The sequence below is a fragment of the Pelodiscus sinensis genome, chromosome 31 (assembly GCF_052426305.1).
Source record: "Pelodiscus sinensis isolate ZL-2025 chromosome 31, ASM5242630v1, whole genome shotgun sequence".
Classification (NCBI taxonomy): Eukaryota; Metazoa; Chordata; order Testudines; family Trionychidae; genus Pelodiscus; species Pelodiscus sinensis.
The window spans coordinates 10705977-10727088 of record NC_143082.1 but is presented as its reverse complement, the minus strand read 5'-3'; the positions used below and the strand labels follow the sequence as shown (position 1 = coordinate 10727088).

The following is a 21112-nucleotide window of genomic DNA, read 5'->3' as shown; positions in this document are numbered from 1 at the left end:
GGTGGATAAAAACCAATGATTTTTTTAAAATTAAAAAAAATCAGATTTTTTTAAATTTAAATCAGGTTTTTTGAGTTTGTAAAAATCAGTAAAATACTAAATTTCTCATTTAAAAATAACTGTTTCGATGCAATCTTACCACAAATATGCTGCACCCACTCAGTCTAATAAAAATAAATTCATGGCTCCATCCCCATCCCACCTTTTCCCACCCCTGCCCCACCTCTTCCCACCCAGTTCCGCCCACTTCCCCACTCCTTTCTCTGGCTCCCAATGCCACCTGCCATGGAACAGCTGATCATGCTGGGCAGGAGGTGCTGGGAGGGAAGGGGAGAAGTCGATCTGTTGGGAGGAAGGAAGGCAGCTGGCTGACCGTGGGCAGAAGTGATAAAGTCAGCCAAGAAATGGAAAAAACGCATTTGCAAATTCTGATTCACCAGTTTGATCATATCACTGCCTTTTTTAAACTTGTTTTCTCTTAAATTACTTTGTTGTTAATCCTTGTGACTGTTTGGAAATATGATGTCACTTGCCTGAATCCCTGTATACACACACAAACAAAAGCCTTCTGCTTCAAATGTTTAAAATGCCCAGTCAGAAAATAGAAACTTCATATTCCCCTTCCCCGCCTTGACCGCTCACACTTCTCAGTTCATGGAGAGTCACGGACACTACAATTTGATCAGACAAAATCTTAATTGGTTTTTGCATGAATGGGAAAAAGGACTAATTGGTTCAAGAAATTGTAGTTATGAATAAATAATTTACCAAGTTCTAGCAAGGACCACGACACCTATTTTACCGTGGGAAAACTGGGGCACAGAAAAGGGAAGTGATTTGCCCAAGGAATGCTACTCACAGATTGAGAAATAGAACCTAAGAGTTCTGACACCCTTGCCTTGATCCAGCCACTAGGTAACAGTGCCTCACTTATCACTATTAGCCAACTGGTTAATAAGAAAACTTAAACAACAAATAGCCTTGCAGCACCTTAGAGACTAACAAAAAATGAGAAGATAAGATTCTCAGTTGAATGCTGAGTGTAACCAAGATTACCTCTGGCTACAGCTGTTCCTAACACAATGGGAAAGCAACCATCTGCTGTAGTGCCTAACAATGCCATGTACCTAGCATTAAAAGAAAAAAAAATCCATGTTCCAAAACTGTTTGGCAAATGCTAGGAAGTGAAGAGAATGTAATCTGGGCAAACTTCCCACTATTCAAACAAATCTGCAATTTCTGATGATTCAGAGAGGGCCTTTTTTTAAATGGACTTTAAAAAAAATGTTTTTGGGAAGCTCTAGCTAGAGACTTTGGCTATTTGAAGGAATGATGACACACATCTAAATCTCATACATGCTAAATTGGATGCAAAGCAAAAGAGCCAATAAATAGGCTATTCTAGTATCGATGGGAAGAGAGAGAGGTTTTTCGTACAGAGCAACGAGCATGAGGTCTGCTGGACTGTAAAAGTTTATCAGTGACCTTCCCCTCCAACATCTGCAGTTGGTCCCATTGCAAGGAGAGGTTCACATTCTCTGCATGGCACATATGCCGAGTTTGTAGAGCATCTCCAGTTTTAAATGCCAAAATATTATTCCAAATCTGCCTTTTCTGATAAAAAAATGAACATTTCCCACCTTAAAATATGTTTTTTGTGTGGTGACCATCTGGGATTCCTTCCTCTGGGGAAGTACTTGGGTAGCTTGCAAGGATTTCCCAAAGCTCTGAAGGATGGAAATCCACGTCATGCTTTCACTCACTATGCATGCATCCCTCTCACTGGGAGCCCTAGATGCAACTCCGTTGGCCTGCACCTTGTGCAGTCGGTCACTCCAGTGAAAAGTGGGTACAAAATGCTCCCATTCTTCAGGGGTTTTGTAGCATTTTTACCCACTTTGCCCAGATTGAACAACTGCACTAGGCCCAGGGAAGAATGAATGGAGACCCGTAAGCTACATTCTTCCGCATCAAAACCATGTGACAGAAGCCTCTCTTCACTCCACCATGTGGGAGAAAAACCTGGCTGATATATTTTCTTTCCTACCACAGGATGAGGTTACAGCACTGTGTAATTAAAATATAAAAATCCAATCAGTTAGCTGGAAATATTTCCCGAGAGTGATGCACACGCATACACACCTGGCCAGCACAGAACCCTCAAGAAGATTTCGTAAGGGCTGTTTCTACACTCGCAAATTTAGTGCCCGACTCAGCACCACTGCAGCTACAATGGTGCTAAAACTGATACAAGCACTAGCATGGCAAGGACCTAGATAGTCCCAGTACCATATTTTGCTCTGCACTGGTGCTTATATTGTTAATAGCAATTGAGGCACGGAAACCTGCTAATGTAGATGCAAAGAGAATTATCAGCTGTCTCAAACTTTTAAGGGCCAAATCCAGTTGACCACACTCTCATGAGTAGCATGCTCATGCTCACAGGACCACTCGCACGAGTCAGGTGAGAAAGATCTGACATGAAGAAAAAGTCAAAAAATAGTCCATAATAAGTTAATGATTTTACATGACAGTCAACTGATCACCTCAAACTCATGTAAAGTCACTGACCAATATTTGTGTCTAGCAGTCGTGATACAAACAGTCAAACCTCCATCTTGCCAGGTGAAACCTGCATCTTTCTAGTAGATTTCCCCAGTTTGTCCAAACTCTGACCTCCATGAAAGAAAGTCACAGAAATCAGAGACAGAAAAGATATTTGGTATTATGTTATCTAGACCACGATGCAAGCCAATGGCCAGACTCCCCTTCTCTTGCACAGGACTGTTCATTGCTGCAAGAGTGCTGGAACAATTTATACAGTAACATGCTGAGAGCCACTGAACCCAGCGGCGGATTTAGGGCAGGGCGAGCGGGGCGGCTGCCCTGGGCCCCACGCTTCCTGAGGCCCCGCGCATGTACCGTGTCAAAGGAGAGGCCCTGCGAAATTTCGCTGCCCAGGACCCCGCGGCACTCTCATCCGCCCCTGACTGAACCAAACATCAAACCCTGTATATTATGGAAACAACTTCAGGACGGGGGTGTAGAAGCACCCCGAGTTACAGCACCTATGTATTGCTGTACATTTACTAATCAACTACTTCTCTCTGGAGACTTTTCTATTTCCTAATACAGGCAGTCCCCGACTTACGCGGATCCGACTTATGTCGGATCCACACTTACGAACGGAGCTTTCTCGCCCCGGAAGTCGGGGCGAGAAACCCCCGTTCGTAAGCTGCTCCGGTGCCCCTGGTCTGCTGGAGACCGCTCCAGCAGACCAGGGGCACCGGGCGGGTTCCCGCGCCTCTGAGGCTTTGCCAGAGCAAAGCCTCAGAAGCGCGGGAACCCCCGCTGCTGCCGCATGAGACCCGGTGCCTGTGGTCTGCTGGAGACGGTCCCCAGCAGACCACAGGCACCGGGTCTCATGCGGCAGCAGCGGGGGTTCCCGCGCTTCTGAGGCTTTGCTCTGGCAAAGCCTCAGAGGCGCGGGGAACCGCCGCTGCTGCCGCTCCAGTCTGGGTGCCTGTGGTCTGCTGGGGACGGTCCCCAGCAGACCACAGGCACCCTGACTGAAGCCGCAGCCGCGGGGGGGTCCCGCGCCTCTGAGGCTTTGCCAGAGCAAAGCCTCAGAGGCGCGGGGAACCGCCACTGCTGCCGCTTCAGTCAAAGCGGCAGCAGCGGCGGTTCCCCGCGCCTCTGAGGCTTTGCTCTGGCAAAGCCTCAGAGGCGCGGGACCCCCCCGCGGCTGCGGCTTCAGTCAGGGTGCCTGTGGTCTGCTGGGGACCGTCCCCAGCAGACCACAGGCACCCAGACTGGAGCGGCAGCAGCGGCGGTTCCCCGCGCCTCTGAGGCTTTGCTCTGGCAAAGCCTCAGAGGCGCGGGGCCCCCCCGCGGCTGCGGCTTCAGTCCGGGTGCCTGTGGTCTGCTGGGGGCCGTCCCCAGCAGACCACAGGCACCCAGACTGAAGCCGCAGCCGTGGCGGGGTCCCTCGCCTCTGAGGCTTTGCCAGAGCAAAGCCTCAGAGGCGCGGCACCCCGCTGCCGCTGCGGCTCTGCTCCCCGTGTCCCTGGTCTGCTGGGGCGGGGGGGGGCGCAGCTAGTGTGCCCCCCCCCCCCCGCAGACCAGGCTTTTGTTTTGGACTCTGGGGCAGAGCAGCTGGGGCGCTGCCGATTGGTCCTGCAGCGCCCGTGGGCACTACTGGACCAACCCGGCAGCACCCCAGCTGCTATGCCCCAGGTCCTGATTCAGCTGCTGCTGGTCAGTTTCAGCAGCGGCTGAATCAGGACGTCTGGGGCAGAGCAGATGGGGTGCTGCTGGGTTGGTCCAGTAGCACCCCAGCTGCTCTGCCCCAGGCGTCCCCAAGTCAGCTTCTGCTGAAACTGACCAGCGCTGACTACAGGAAGCCCGAGGCAGAGTTGCTCTGCCCCGGGCTTCCTGGAATCAGCTGCTGATCAGTTTCAGCAGCAGCTGACTTGGGGACGCCTGGGGTTCTTAAGTTGATTCTCTATGTAAGTCAGAACTGGCGGTCAGTTTCAGCAGTGTCTGAATCTGGACGCCAGTTCCGACTTACATACAGATTCAACTTAAGAACAAACCTACAGTCCCTATCTTGTACGTAACCCGGGGACTGCCTGTAGACATGACCATCTGGAAACACCTCCTGATTTATAGCCCTAGTTTTTGCCATTTTCTCTTTCATCCCTATGACAAATACTTTTTTTTAAATCAACCTAAAGAATTCCTCTACTTGAGTGTTGCAATTCTGTCCCACTATTCCTTCAGCTCAAAGGCTGATCGATGTATGTATGTATCCCATACAAATAACTATGGCTATGTCTAGATTGCAGCGGAAAATTTTTCAAAAGAGTTGACACGCTCTTTCGCCATCCCTGTAAACCTCGTTTTACGAGGAAGAAGGGATGTGTCGAAAGAGCAGGTTTTTCTGAAATTTGGCACCATGGAGATGCACGAAATCTCAGAAAAGCCTCTTTCGACAGAAAAGCAGAAAACGGTTCGCAATTTGCATATCTTTTTCCGACTTACCTTTGCAGTCTAGACTTAGCCTATATCTATCCCCAAGGGAAAAAGTTTCTTTTACCACCACTTGCAGATCCACCTTTAACTGAGCCAACACAAGTTTCTGCATGAATTCTGCTGTCCCTTGTTAGGGTAGCAGATCCTAGCGGATTTACTGCAATAACAACTCACATTGTTTTGATACCTGTAAGGTATCAACATCACCCCAAGTGGGAGTTGTCAGGGCCACCTGAGAAGCAGACTAGTCACCAAATATTACATCCATAGGTTGGAAGGGCCATTAGGAACAATTAGTCTGACTTCCTGCATCACACAGACCACAGAGTTTCATCTAGTAATTTGGTGATAGAAATGTAGCCATGTTAGTCTGGCGTAGCTGAATCAAAAAACATAGTCCTGTTTTTTGTTTCATCTAGTAATTTGTGCATCAAGGCTATGTCATGTAACTGATCTAAAGCATATCTTTTAGAGAAAACAAGATACTTGACTTAAAGACCTAAAGTCATGGAAAGTCCACCAGATCCCTAGATAATTTGTTCCAATAGTTAATTACCCTCAGTGTTAAAAAGAGGCACTTTATCTCTAGCCTGAATTCATCAAGCTTCATTGGATCTCATTCTGCTCTGTCTGCTAGATTAAAGAGTCCTCTGCCAGAAACATCCCCATGTAAATACAGACTGTGATCAAGTCACCTCTTATCCTCCTTCTCCTTGATAAGATGGATAACCGTTCTGAAGCCTCATGAAGGACAAAAGTGATGTTGGTTAAACACAAAGCAAAAACAGTATGTTTAAAAAACCACCAGCCTGGCACAAAGATTCCTTTCCCTCCCACCCCATTACCAAGAACACAAAGTGGCTGCCATCACCCAAACCTGCAATTCCCTAAGAAAAAGGTGGTTTTATTATCATCTCTCCTGCAGACTCACTTTCTGGGTCAAATAATAAGGGTCAAAGTCCTCCAGTGGTACAGCAACCAGGCCTTTCGGGATGTCCCCATAGATGAAAGGCAAATTTTTCCCCGCCTCCAGGTCACTGTTTGGTTTTGGTTTGTTGTCATCGTCGTCATCCCGATGGCTGCTGTCTTGCTTTGGACGCTTCTTCTTCTTCTCCTCTGCAATGCGCTTCTCAATGTTAGCCAGAGATTCTGGGGTGAAAGGTTTAAAACTATCAGGGCCTGGTGGTGCGAGCAGCTGTGCTGCCATCTTTTCATCCTGCAGCAGCTTCTTTAGTTATGTTGCACCCAGGACAGGTCAACTCTGCATGGGATAAAACAGCACAGACAAAATCAATAGTAAGACACTGCCCTGGATATGGACATGTACATTTCCCGGGGAAGCAATGGTGATTCATTTTGGCACAGTGGGACATAAAAGGCCAATGCCCTCCAATGCAAATGAAAGCTGCAAGTAGGAGCAAATCAGGTCAGGTACTCTGTCTCAGCCTCCCTGCATTTCAGATCCCTCATTCCCAAGAACACTGGGCAGGAAACGGTAGTGAGAAACTTTACAGGTTTTCAGATGGGTGGCTTCAAGCACATTCCTCATCATATTAACAAGGCACTTAGCTAAGCGCACCTCTCTCCACCTTCATTCATGAGTCTAAAGCCAGAGTAAATTGGGTCTAACTTTCCAAAAGTTCAACTTTCTGGGGGCTCAATTCTTTTGTAAGCCTGGCCCTTGGGCCCAATGTGATACCACTGAAATTAATTAAAAGTCTCCCAATTGATTTCAGTGGGCATTGGATTAGGCCCATAGGGAACACTCAGAAATACTCATTATCACAGGATGAGTTCTCCTACACTCCTCATTACGTCTCATTGTGTGTTTATTTTTGCAACACTCCATACCTCTGCTGTGCAAGATCAAATCTTATAAACCCTTTAAAGGTGCATATTAAATTAACGGTCTTTTGGGGAAAATATTGCCATATATTTCCCCCCCCCCTTCCAAATTAACGGTTTTTAACTTTTAAGAAAAGGTCTTTACAAAATTTAATAATAATTTGTTTTAAAAAACAACATGCAGATATTTAGACAAAAAAACATCCCCACGGCACCATTTTCAGCCCAAACATCACAGCTTTGTGCCAGTGCATGAGAACAAGAAAAGTTTAAAGAAGCAGATTAAAGTGCAGCAGCAAAATTGACTAAGGCCCACCAAATCCTCAAGCTGCTATGGTGGGGAGCAAATCCTTTGCACCCACACAGAGCTCCAGTAGATCAGCTCACATCAGTTTGTAGGATCAGGGTCTAATCCAAAACATCCAAACAAATAAGCACCGACAATTTTTAAACAAGTGTTTAGAATGACTACTGAAATTAATTTGAGAAGTAACTACAAAATATACCACGAGGGCATTAGTGAAGTTTACCAGATGGGTTTGCCTGGAGATACAATTCTGTATTCAGTAGACCTCAGCACTGTCCCCGCAAAGAGAGTGTCTATAAGATTTAAAAGCAAAAAAAGGGGGGGAAGCTAGAAAATCAATTTGCCTGGATCCAACACTCCAGGAAAACCTCTGAAGTTTTACACCTTTCACCAATCCTTTGGCTGAGACTGAGCATTAAGATTATGTTGCAATTCTGAGATAAGAGAAGGGTGTCTCTGATTCCAGCTTTTCACACTTAGGAAGAGAAAGGCATAGGAATTCTAGAAACCTTGCACTGATGCAACAGTACTGCAGCATTGCAGGCTAAAATACAACAGAGCAAAGACACTGGTGCTTAAGAGAGGACTACTGGAGAGGCATAGGGTTTCTAGAGAAAAGATAAAATTGCCACGGAATGTTGGACACAGATGTTTACATATGAAAGTAGTGCACACTATGGTCGGCACATTTAAAGACAATGGATTGCCCTGATAAGACAGAGTGCTTGTTCCCCAAAGATGCGTGTACACAGAGTTTTACAATAGACATTTAATGCCAGGGACCTCTGAATAAAGAATGACTTTCATGTTACTTGAAACCAATGATCGCACTAGGGCCGAATCATTATGATTCAGCTATTCCAGCATGAAGTCAGTCACAGACAGCCTGCGTAGTCCTCTGCTTTCAAGATGTACCTGGAATAACTTCACCCTGGCAAGATTCCCTCAAGTCCGATGAGGTCATCAAGATGGTGGAACATGCTTATTCAGAAAGGGCAGAATGGAAGCATTTTGTGTCCAGCCCTGATCAATGCCCACTCTCACAACACCCCCTCAAGGGTGTCTGCCAGGGAAAGTGAGTTCATGGGGGTAGGTGATGCAGAGGGAGAAGGGGAATGGTATACTCAGATAAAGTCCTTTTCAGGGTGTAACATAATCCTGGCTGGTGAGACGTGGCTGCAGGTAGCCCTCATCCTTCCCTGCCAGGAACATATGCCACAAAGTCCATGTGCTCTCCCAGCAGCTGAAAGCAGGTAAATAAGCCAGGCGAGGAAAGGGAATCCTTAACCTCAAACTGTCCTTTCTCTCACGCTGCCCTGCACAGCCTCACAATATTGGTACTCTGCTATTTAACTCCTTTTCCTACTTTGATTGCACTAGTATTTACAAAACTTTACAAAACCAAACCAACCTAGAATGTGCACAACCAATTATGGGTGATTTTACCAATTAGTTACAGCTGGTGGTAACATGACTTACCCAGAAAATTGCAACGTCAGTTTCTCTGTCAGCTCTGCATTTTTACCTCAAAATATAATTGTATTTGTATGACCGAAATTGCCAGGTCTTGAGTTATTTGGAGTATACTTTAAAGCCTCAGTTCCTGAAGTCCTGTGATTAAATGAGAATCTCAACTTTCACTTAAAAAAAGAGTTTGTTTCTAGCCCTCTGCTTGTGGAAGAAGCTTGAAAATGTGGATTGAGAAGGCTCAACAAATACTAGGCAAATAAAGAACTCATGTATGTATGTCACATTATGTCTTAATTTTGAAAATGTCATGTGGTCAATCACAGAATCATAGAATCCCAAAGCTGGAAAAGACATCGGGAGGTCATCAGGTCCAGCCCTCTGCCCAAAGCAGAACCATCCCAACAAAATCATCCCAGCCATGGCTTTGTCAAGCCAATCTCATGCTTCTAATAGTCTGGGAAAATCAAGCCAACTGAAAAGTGAGAGGCCAGATATGTGCCTTCGTATGTTCTTAATAATAATAATAATAATAATGGAGATTGCCTATCTCCTAGAACTGGAAGGGACCTTGAAAGGTCATCTAGTCCAGTCCCCTGCCTTCACAACAGGACCAAGTACCACCCCTGATTAATTTTTGCCCCAAATCCCTAAATGGCCTCCACAAGGATTGAACTCACAACCCTGGGTTTAGCAGGCCAATGCTCAATTTATCAGGGATGATCTTAAAACCTCCATTAGTCTCCCAAGTCATCCGGCCTCCCACCATGTTCAGCATCACCTGCTTCGACACCCTGCTGGCAAACAATGGGAACAAAATTAGCTTGGCTGAAGTGAAGTGATCATCAATATTGTGATTATTTTCTTTTTCTGCAATGGGCTTTAGTGTATGGATCTACAATGAAATTATGTGGGGTATGTGTGTGTACCTGCTAATGAACTCAACTGGAAGCACTCAAATAGAATGTGTGTCATATAATCTATACAGCCAGTAGCTAATGGAGATTCTTTTTTTAGTTCACATGGCAGAAGTATGTGTTTTGGAGCAGAGGGCGAGGGAGGGGTGGAATCAGAGTGATATCCTTGTCATTGCTGTGAATTTTAACATAGCAGTGCAGCAGAGCAAGAAGCATGAATTTGTGCTCACGTATTTGTTACAGTATCTGCGTAGGATCTTTCTTCTGACTACCATCTTTAAAAACAACAAAATAATCTTTATTGCTCATTTATTTGGGGCAAACAGAATTACACCGATTACCACAAGTATTTTAATGGCGGTATGAATTGCATAAAGCCTGAGTTTTGTTAATTCCTCAGCAAGGCTATTTTCAAGATCTATGAAACTGCACTTGCGAAAAAAACTAACATAAATTCTTCAATTTCTTTTCACCGCCACATAGAACAAAAGAGATCTACTGGATGTATTTACTAGAAGTCTGGAGGAATTGGGAAACTGGAAATCAAATTCTTAATGACCCTGAAGTAATTAGTATATTACAATCGAAATCATTAGGGGACCAAACAGCTCATGCTACTGTGACAGAGAAGAAACAGACTTCACCTACGTGCTTCCAACTAGAGCTAGGAAAGTTGAAAACTTCGATTCAGATACAGAAATTGACACAAATTTCAGATTTGATTACTAGTATTCTAGAAGTGCTTGCAGCCCATAACACAATGAGCTAGACCCTGATCCCACAGAGAGAAAGTCTCTTTCCCAAAGCCTTTACAATCTAAGTAGACAAGATTCAATGTTCGGGTTTAACCCAATAGAAAATTAAGCTGAAGTCCTAACTTTGGGCTCAGCTATACACACTTTTTGTACTGGCATATTGATTTAGCAACAGACATCGTTTAATTCAAAATGATCGGGACAAACTAGAGATATGGTCTGAGGTAAATAGGATGAAGTTTAATAAGGACAAATGCAAAGTAAACCACTGAGGAAGGAACAATCAGTTTCACTCATAGGCTACATCTACACTGCTTCTTTTTGTGCAAAGACCCCTTGCACAAAAAGAAACGACAGAAAATATGCTAATGAGATTGTGACTTATGCTAATGAGTCCCGCAAAAACTCGCAGTGTAGATGTAGCCATACAGAATGGGAAGTGACTGTCTAGGAAGTAGTAATGCAGTAAGGGATCTAGAGGTCATAGTGGACCACAAGCTAAACATGAGACAACAGTGTGACACTGTTGCAAAAAAACAGGAGGTCCAGAGAAGAGCAACAAAAATGATTAAAGGTCTAGAAAACATGACCTATGAGGGAAGACTGAAAGAACTGGGCTTGTTAATTTAGAAAAGAGAAGACTGAAAGGGGACATGATAACAGTTTTCAAGTATCTGAAAGAGTGTTACAAGGAGAAGGGAGAAAAATTGTTCTCCTTGACCTCTGAGGATAGGACAAGAAGCAATGGGCTTAAATAGCAGCAAGGGAGGTTTAGATTGAACATTAGGAAAAACTTCCTGTCAGGGTGGTTAAATACTGGAATAAGTTGCCTAGGGAGGTTGTAGAATCTCCATCACTGGAGATATTCAAGAGCAGGTTAGATAGACAACTATCAGGGATGATCTAGACGGTGCTTGGCCCTGCCGAGAGGGCAGGAGACTGGACTTGATGATCTCTTGAAGTCCCTTCCAATTCTAGTATTCTATGATTCCATGAAATGGTCTGACTCATATACAAAACTGTTTCCATGCTAAGGGCTACATCACTCTTAATCCCACTCTTAACAAATATTTGGATGGGTATAATAATGTGTATAGACCAGGCATTAAATATTTACATAGCTCCAGTATCCTAGCATCTCATCATCTTTACTGAACATACCCCCCACAGCATCCTAATTGTACACGTTGGCTACTAAGACACAGAGGTTAGGTCCACTCAGCAGCTGACAGGGAGAGGGGGTTCAGTGTTAGTAAATAGATTTGGGCTAGCTCTGCTCAGACTGGTGCACCACGAATAGCAATGAGGCCACACAGCAAGGGCAGCCGTACAGGTGCCCAGGAGGCTGGGTGGGACTATAGATGGGTAGCTAGTCCAAGCCACCACCCTTACCACTATGGCCATACGGCTCTTTTTAATGCACTAGCTAACGCCGAGCTAGCAAACAGCAGGTCTTACCTAAATGCACAGGAATGCCCCCTCCCACCTTCTGTGCACACGTACCCAGAGAAACTAACTGACTTGCCCAAAAAACGAGAAGTCCTGTGGCACCTTATAGACTAACAGATTTATTGGAGTATATGCTTTCGTGGGCAAAAAAATGCATATCCATCGTCAGATACATGCCCAGAGAGTCTGCAGCAGAGCATGGAAGTGAATCCAGCTCTCTCAAGTCCCAAGTTAGACCCCTAATTATTAGACCATCGTTCCTCTCCTAGTCTGGATCCAAATTCCCCCACAGGTCAGTGAGAGAGGAAGACAGCAAAAGTGATACCATCTTGTGCTCTGCTCCAGGCCTAATTCTCTCTAGAAGGTATGTCTACATTGCATTCCTCTTTTGAGAGGAATGCAGATGCAGCCGCGCAAAATTGCAAATGAAGCATGGATATGAATTTCCCTCGCTTCATTTGCATAATCGCATCCGGCCGCTTTTTCAAAATACCCTATTTCAAGATAAAAAACGCTGTGTAGACGCAGTTATTTCGAGAAAAAACCCTTCTTTCAAAATAACCCTTACTCCTTAAATGAGGTTTATTTAAATGGTTATTTCGAAAGAAGGGTTTGTTTTTGAAATAAAAAATGCTGTGTACACGTGGTTCTCAAAATAGGGTATTTCAAAAAAGAGGCTGGACACAATTATGCAAATGAAGTGCGGGAAATTCAAATCCATGCTTCATTTGCAATTTCGCTCGGCTGCATCCGCATTCCTCTCTCAAAAGAGGAATGCAGTGTAGACATACCCAGATCTCTCGGATCACACTGTACCCTGCCTAACATGCAACCCAACCTGTAGTCAACACAAAGCAAGTTCAGATATGAAGAAGGGATGGCCAGAGCCTTTACAATACAGCTGTTTGCTCGTGTTTATAATCAAGCATCAAGTTGTCCCAGGCTGTGTGTTCTGTGCAAATGTTCTGTCTTGTTTTGAAATCAAGAACTCCCACTTGTCCCAGCTAACTAGGTTAAAACCCCTTAAATCCAGAACATCATCACTGTTGAACTATTTCAACTGGAGAGAGAAGAAGGAAGGCTTTGTGGTGAAGTACTGGACCAAGACTCAGGATATACTGATTCTGTTCTCCAAATATATAGAGGAAACACTCCCTTATATTACATATAGGCTGTGTCTACACTGGCATGAATTTCCGGAAATGCTTAAAACAGAATAGTTTTCGTTATAAGTATTTCCGGAAAAGGAGTGTCTACATTGGCAGGCTGCTTTTCCGGAAAAGCCCTTTTTCCGGAAAAGCGTCCATGGCCAATGTAGACGCGCTTTTCCGGAAAAGAGCCCCGAGCGTCATTTTCGCGATCGGGGCTTTTTTCCGGAAAAGACTACTGGGCTGTCTACACTGGCCCTTTTCCGGAACAGTGTTCCAGAATAAGGACTTATGCCCGAGTGGGAGCAGCATAGTTTTTCCGGAATAGCGGCTGATTTTGTACAGTAGAGCATCGTTGCTTTTCCGGAAATTCAAGGGCCAGTGTAGACAGCTCGCAGCTTATTCCGGAAAAGCGGCTGATTTTCCGGAATAAGTGGCCCAATGTAGACACAGCCATAGAATTTTCTTTAAATTGTGAGAGGTGCAGGAACTTGTGTACCCAAGTGCATTTAGATGGTATAGTGAAAAGTACTCCACTCAACTAGCAGAGCAAACAGAAGGGTAGACTGGTGCTGCAGAAGTAGCAATGGTGCCTTCTTTTACCAGGCTGTCCCTTCTGTTCTACAATTACCACCAGTAGAGATAAAGAGAGTGCAAGGTCTACAGGATTTGCTCATTGCCTGACCTCCCCCTCCCCCCCTTAGGAATCTGATTACACTAGAAATATTCCTTTTTTGGAAACAATTCAGAGCCACCTACAATTTTCATATAGGCCATGAGATAGCAAGGCCTTTCAGGCACTGTCTGCCTGGTCTACCTCCAAACCAATTTCATTACATTACAAACACCCTGGACCCTTCTATCCTTCCCACTGGGTTTACTTGTATTCTATAATTCCCTTCCCCCATCATCTAGATACTCATGCTAATTATAATGTATCTTGCACTTTTTGTAGGAGATGGGGCATTGAGACTGGTGACCAGCATGGATCATTGCCTCCCTAAATTCTCCTGCCTACAGTGCTGTTCAGAGAAGGATACGGACAAAATAAATGCACCCTGCCCAGTCCAAATCTAATAAAGAGGCGGTGGTGCAAAGCCACTACTTTATCCTCCCAAAACTGAGCTCCACCGAGATGGCTACGACATTCTGGAATAGCTTGGCAGGTGGTGTACTGCAACCAGAGCTTATTATGGGAAGCTCACCTCTCTCATTGTTATCATGGTTTGTTGTTGTGGCCATTTGTCTGTTGTATCCACTCCATAGATCAACTTATATCTGAAAGGCAAGCTATCTGGGGCAAGTAGTTATGTGTATGTACAGCACCTAGCTCAAGTGGGGCCCCTGGACGCCACCACACCACAAATAAATAGTTCTGCATTTACAATCTGGCCTAGGATCTTGACTTTCTATGAGTTTCAATGAAAAATCTCTTCAGCATCAAATGCAGCTTACAAATACAGAGAGTTTCTCATACAGGAGGATGTTAAGTGCATTTCAGGAAGGCAGAACATTACCAGCTGATAATCCCTCTACAACCCAACTTAGACTACATCCCCCTCTACTTACTTCATCCTAGTCATGACTGTGACCCCTAGTCATTCCTATACAGGCAGTCCCCGGGTTACGTACAAGATAGGGACTGTAGGTTTGTTCTTAAGTTGAATTTGTATGTAAGTCGGAACTGGTACATATTGTAGGGGAAACTTTAGTCAAACATTTCTCCAGAGCTCAGTTTTATTCTCCCACACCTCACTTCCCTCAGTCCTTTATTCTCAAGCTGAGGTGTCTGCTGAGAAAAGCCGCTCTGCGTCTCCCTGGTCTGCTGGGGGGAAGCAGCTAGTGCGGGGTTGCCTCACTCTGTAAGTAGGGATCCGATGTAAGTCGGATCCATGTAACCCGGGGACTGCCTGTACGCTGAAACCAGTACTTGTATATATAAACAGAGATCTCCTTGGGCCCTGAAACCATCTTCCCATGAGGAAGTTAACTGAACATATTTCTGAAACCTGTCTCAGTTTTCAGCAGCCGATGCAAAAACCTGATGTTTAAATATTCTGCCTCATGTTATTTCAAAGATCACCACACTCAGGGTGCGTCTACACAGCACCCTAAACTCAGAATAAGATATGCAATTTGCACTATGCAAATTGTGCATCTTATTTCTAATCTATTTTGAAATAGCTGATTTTGAAATGTGGCGTGTCTACACAGTGATAAATTTCAAAATAACTCACTATTTTGAGCCATCCCTTATCCCTCGTGCAACAAGGTTTACCAGGATGGTGAAATAGCGTGCCCATTATTTTGAAAAATATTTTGAAATAACAGGCAGCTTGTGTAGATGCAGGGTAGCTATTTCAGGATACCAGAGGTATCCCAAAATAGCCATGCAGTGTAGACATACCCTCAGGGAATGACTTTTCATTGCTCTGCACCTTAGGCAGTCATCCGCACCAGTGCAAGGTAGGTATAAAAACCTACCACTTTAATTTAGTAGTGTTTCACACCCACTTTCCACTGCTGTGTCTGCAAAAGGTGCAGGGTGAAGAAAAAACATGCATCTATTTTTAAAGGAGAAAGAGATTTGTGGGAGTCTCCTTAAATGGAGCCCACAGAAGAAGCTCAAAATTGTATTAAATCACAAACAAACGTAGCAGGTCTTCCAGTATATCTTCCTGCCAGCACAGGATTAGTTCCCATGGTACAGTTTGAACCTCTCTGGTCTGGGACTCTCTGATCTGGCAACATCTGTGTTCTGGCAACATCCATGTTGCTGGATCAGAGAACCCTGGACCAGAGAGCCCCAGAAGCTACCAGCTGGAAGCCCGGCCAGCTCCACCGGGGGCCGGGGGCAGAGCCTGGCTGGTAGCCACTGGGGGCCAAGAGCAAAGCAACAGCCAGAAGGGGAGCCAGCCAGGACGCCAGCTCTCCTGAGAGAGACCTGACCTCCCCTGGTGTGGCTAACTCCCCTATCTGAGACCCATCATGTCCTGAGGGTGCCGGACCAGGGAGGTCCAACCTTTACCAACTTGGCCAAGACTACTTTCAAGCAGTGGTATTCCCATTGCTTCCCTTAGAAGAATTTTCCTCCAGAATAACAGATCTAATTAACAGGGATTTTTTCCTTGATATTCAAATTACTATTTTCCTTTTCTTAATGTCACCCCTTTATTCTGAGTGACAACCCTCGTTGCAACATGTTACACAATCCTCCTCCCCACACTATGCAAGTATTTGTACACTCCCAGTACATCCCTCAGCTCTTTAGTCATACTGGGTATGTCTAGACTGCATCCCTCTGTCGGCAGAGGGATGCAGATTTGGCAGGTCGACATTGCAAATGAGGCAGGGATTTAAATATCCCGTGCCTAATTTGCATAAAAATGGCCACCGGATTTTGCCGACTCAGCACTTTGTCGGCAAAAAGTGCAGTCCAGAGGGGGATCTGTCGAGAAAGAAAGCCTTTTTCGACAGATCCTGTAAACCTCCTTGCAGGAGGCATAAGGGATCTGTCGAAAAAGGCTTTCTTTCTCGACAGATCCCCCTCTAGACTGCAGCTTTTTGCCAACAAAGTGCTGCGTCGGCAAAACGCGGTGGCCATTTTTATGCAAATTAGGCACGGGATATTTAAATTCCTGCCTCATTTGCAATGTCGACCTGCCTAATCTGCATCCCTCTGCCGACAGAGGGATGCAGTCTAGACATACCCACTAAGTCTAGATAATTATGTAGCTTGGCATCTAAGCCCTTCACAGATGAGCCAATTCTTCAAGTGTAAATCATCACACCTCCATTGATTTCAATAGTTATGGAAGAAGCATGCTCTTGCACTTAGGGACAAGGACCCAAGTCATGGACTTCCTACTCTGGGCAAGTCACTTACTACCTCTATAAAAGATAACAATACTTCCCTTATTCCACTCCTTCTCTTAAGTATTAGGATTAGGCTCTTCAGGGCAAGGGCAGTCTTGCCTACATGTATATACAGTGCCCAGCAAAAGGAGACTTCAATCTCAGTTGGGAGACTATCATAATATAATAATAATTATACAATAATCCTAAAAAAATATGGAATCTGAGTTTCACTACAGTTCTACCAAACTATCAATACAGATTTTGCTGTGCATTTACTAATGATGCTATTATTAAGGATGCAGGGGGGAAGCAGGAGACAGTGACTTTCTTTTGCGGAGGGGTAGTTGTTTCTTTAAAAATAGAACATCTGGGAAAATTTATTTCCCCATTTAAAAAAAGGGGGGGGGAATGACGTATATGTGCTTTTATTTGTTCAAAAAGTCACGTCTATCCTTCTTGCCTGGAAGATTATTTGGGAGACTGGAGATCCAGAAAGTTTATAGCATAAGCAACAACAAGCACCTGAACGCAGCAATGATTTTTGTTTAGACTGTTTAAAACTCGGGAAGGAAGGAGAAGCAAGGAGAAGGAAGGTTGCTGTTTTTCTTTTTTGTGTAAATAGCTATTTAGCTTAAATGCATGAAAAACAAAATTACTAAAAGGAAGGAGATTAATGAGAAGTATTTTTCTGCTTCCTCCCCAGTTCATATTGAGCATCTGACTGCACTTTGTAGTTTCACTGTGCAAATAGCAATCAATGCTCAGTAGATGATCAGTTGCACTGCCTAGCTCACATACTAGAATTGGTGACATGACTCCTGTGCAATGTGGTTGTTGGGGAACGGAGCTGAGGGCTCTGCCCAGGGCCCACTTTTCAAGAAGATGCAGCAGCTGTGAATATGCAGGAAACTAGTCAGTTTTTAAAAGATTCATGTTTGCAGCAACCTGCCTTGCCCAGAATCAACAGAGCTGAGAACAGCAGAACCCAGACTTCCGGACTCCCATCTCCAACCCTAGCCAATAGTCAGAGGTGACTTTCATTTATCCCCAGTCCCAAGTGGGAAGTAGAGATTCATTCAGATTAAGCAGTGAAACAGTTTTTCAAGGCTGACAGGAAGGATGCCAGTGATTAAAACACTGACTTGAAGACCATTCCATGTTCTGTTGCAGACATTCTGTGCGACTGAGCCTCTCTGTGCCGCGGTCCTTGTACAACAGGGACAACAGCTCTGCCCAACTTTACCAGAAGCACTGTGAGAATAGACACTTTGAAGAAGGCCCTATATGCAACAGATAGAAGTGGAAGGGGAGAAAGAGCAGCCTTCCAGTGCTCTGTTATTATGCCAGATAAATAGTGACTGCCAGATCCTCATAATTCCCTTAATACTAGGGCAAGAGCCATGCAGGCTAGGGATGCACTTGGTTTAAATTGGCTGAGTAGCACTATCTTTATGAGACCACCATTTTCATCCCTTCCACTGTTTATAGTCAGAAGCAGCAGGGGGGTGGAGGCAGGAGCTGGTGCCATTTCAGATTTTGGTAGGTGGGGGATGACTTGTGCAGGTGCTGATGGGGGAGGCAGACTGAGAACAGCAGCTTCAGCAGCGTTACTGAGCATGCTCAGTACACGTACAGCTAAAAACGGGGGAGACCGATTCCATTCGCCTTCCCCTCATACACATATCACCTCTTTTTAGGGCTACTAAGGCACTGGAAAACTCTAGCGTTTTTTGGCAGATAACTTCACAATTAGCTGACAGGAGCACTGTATCTAATTCCTATATAAAAGAAAGAGAATTTAAATAACTATTAGACTCACTCAGCTCTAATATTAACCTTGACATCTTGTGGCAAATAACTTAAGGGACACCAATAAGCCCTAACATTTTAACGTATATTCTTACTAACTGCCAAGAGAGAGAGAGACCGTCAGCACTCCTGAGCTTCACCTCAACTCTGGAAGTAGAGGGGGGTCTAGAGGGTTATAGCAGGGGGAAGATACATTTGGGCTCTATAGAAGATCAGACTGGCCCTCCTGGGTCAGTTTAATGGTCCATCCAGTCCAGTAACCTGTCTTCCAACAGTGGCCAGTGCTTCAGAAGGCATGAACAGAAGAGGCATTCTTCAAATAATCCATCCCCTGTTGCCCATTGCCAGCTTCTGGCAAACAGAAGCTAGGAACACCATTCCTGTCCATTCTGTCTAGTAGCCATTGATGGATCTAGCCTACTTGAACTTACTTTGTTCTTTTTGGAACCCTATTATAGTTTGGGCCTTTCCACCATTTCCTGGCAAAGAGCTCCACAGGTTGACTGTGAAAAAACAATTTGTTTTAAACCTGGGTGAGTTTCTTATGTTATGTTATTGAAGGAGTAAGTAACATTTGCTTATTCTATTTTTTCCAAATTGTTCATGGTTTTCTAGACCTCTTAACATATCTCCCCATCCTTTAGTCCAGTGGCAGGGAACCTGTTTTGCATCACGGGCCGCTTACCCACAGAAAAATCAATCAGAGGCCGCACACAAGTGAGAAGCACTCCCCCCCCCAAAAAAACCTCACTGATGTGGCCCCCACATGGCCTTCACCTACCAGAGCCTAGGTGGGCCTAGGCTAGATTTTATGTGCTCCAGCCCCACAAGAAGGGTAGTAAACGGGAGGATTGGAGCACCAGTGTGGGCTCCCCAATGCTAAGAGGGAGCCCCAAGCCTCAGGGTCTGGATCTAGGCAAGCTGGGGGCTGCATCTGGCCCCCAGGCCTTAGGTTCCCCACCCCTGCTTTAGTCATTTCTTTTCCAAGCTAAAAAGTCCCAGTCTTGTTAATCTCTCCTCATATGGAAGCTGTTCCTTACCGCCTCATCATTTCTGTTCCCCTTTCTGTAACTTTTCCAAATCCAATCGATCTTTTTTAGATGAGGTGACCAAATCTGCAAATAGTATTCAAGATGTGGGCGCACCATGACTATGTAGAGGCAATATGATATTTTCCTGTCTTATTAGCTAATGATTCCCAATACAGGCAGTCCCCGAGTTAAGCGGATCCGACTTACGTCGGATCCTCAGTTACGAACGGGGCCCTCCCTCTCCCTGGTCTCCAGCAGACCAGGGAGAGGAAGCAAAGCGGCGGAACACGCGGGCAGCGGACAGCCCAGACGCGAAGCAGAGCAAAGCCGCGGAGCACGCGGGCAGCTGACAGCCCAGACGCGTCTGGGCTGTCCGCTGACCGCGTGTTCCGCCACTTTGCTCCCCGTCCTCCTGGTCTGCAGACCAGGGGGACGGGGAGCAAAGCAGAGCAAAGCCGCGGAGCACGCGGGCAGCTGACAGCCCAGACGCGTCTGGGCTGTCTGCTGCCCGCGTGATCCGCGGCTTTGCTCCCCATCCCCCTGGTCTGCAGACCAGGGGGACGGGGAGCAAAGCAGAGCAAAGCCGCGGAGCCCAAGGGCAGCAGGACAGCCACGGTGCGTCTGGGCTGTCCCGCTGCCCCCGTGCTCCGCGGCTTTGCTCCGGACGCCTGTGGTACAGCAGCTGGGGCGCTGCCGGTTGGTCCCGTAGCGCCGCTCTGGGCGCTACTGGACCAACCCGGCAGCACCCCAGCTGCTCTGCCCCAGGCGTCCTGATTCAGCCACTGCTGGTCAGTTTCAGCAGCGGCTGAATCAGGACGCCTGGGGCAGAGCAGCTTGGGTGCTGCTGGGTTGGTCCAGTAGCGCCGAGGAGCGGCGGCGCTACTGGACCAACCCAGCAGCACCCCAGCTGCTCTGCCCCAGGCGTCCCCAAGTCAGCCGCTGCTGAAACTGACCAGTGGCTGACTACAGGAAGCCCCTGCCCCGGGCTTCCTGGAATCACTCGCTGATCAGTTTCAGCAGCAGCTGACTTGGGGATGCCTGGGGTTCTTAAGTTGAATCTGTATGTAAGTCAGAACTGGCGTCCAGATTCAGCCGCTGTTGAAACTGATCAGTTTCAGCAGCGGCTGAATCTGGACACCAGTTCCGACTTACATACAGATTCAACTTAAGAACAAACCTACAGTCCCTATCTTGTACATAACCCGGGGACTGCCTGTATTCTGTACGTTTTCTAGTTTTTAGACTGCCATGGCACATTGAGCAGATGTTTTCAGGGAACTATCCACAATGATTCTAAGATCTCTTTCTTGAGTGGTAATAGCTAATTTAGACCCCATCATTTTTATATGTATAGTTGGGATTATATTTTTCCATGTGCATTACACTGCGTTTATCAACACTGAATTCCATCTGCTCTTGTGTTGCCCAATCACCTAGTTTTGTGAGATTCCTTTGTAGTCAGTTTTGGACTTAACTATTTTGAGTAATTTTG

At 45.6% G+C, this 21112-nt stretch overlaps 1 protein-coding gene across 1 annotated transcript in view; it reads right to left on the bottom strand.

Annotated features, from left to right (window-relative positions):
- SCN8A (sodium voltage-gated channel alpha subunit 8) overlaps positions 1 to 21112 on the bottom strand; it is a 132338-nt gene that overhangs the window by 96450 nt on the left and 14776 nt on the right. The window contains exon 2 of the mRNA XM_089774586.1: positions 5966 to 6295. Coding sequence (XP_089630712.1) covers positions 5966 to 6241 — 276 coding nt within the window. The 5' untranslated portion in view covers positions 6242 to 6295. The remainder of the gene's footprint in view (positions 1 to 5965; positions 6296 to 21112) is intronic.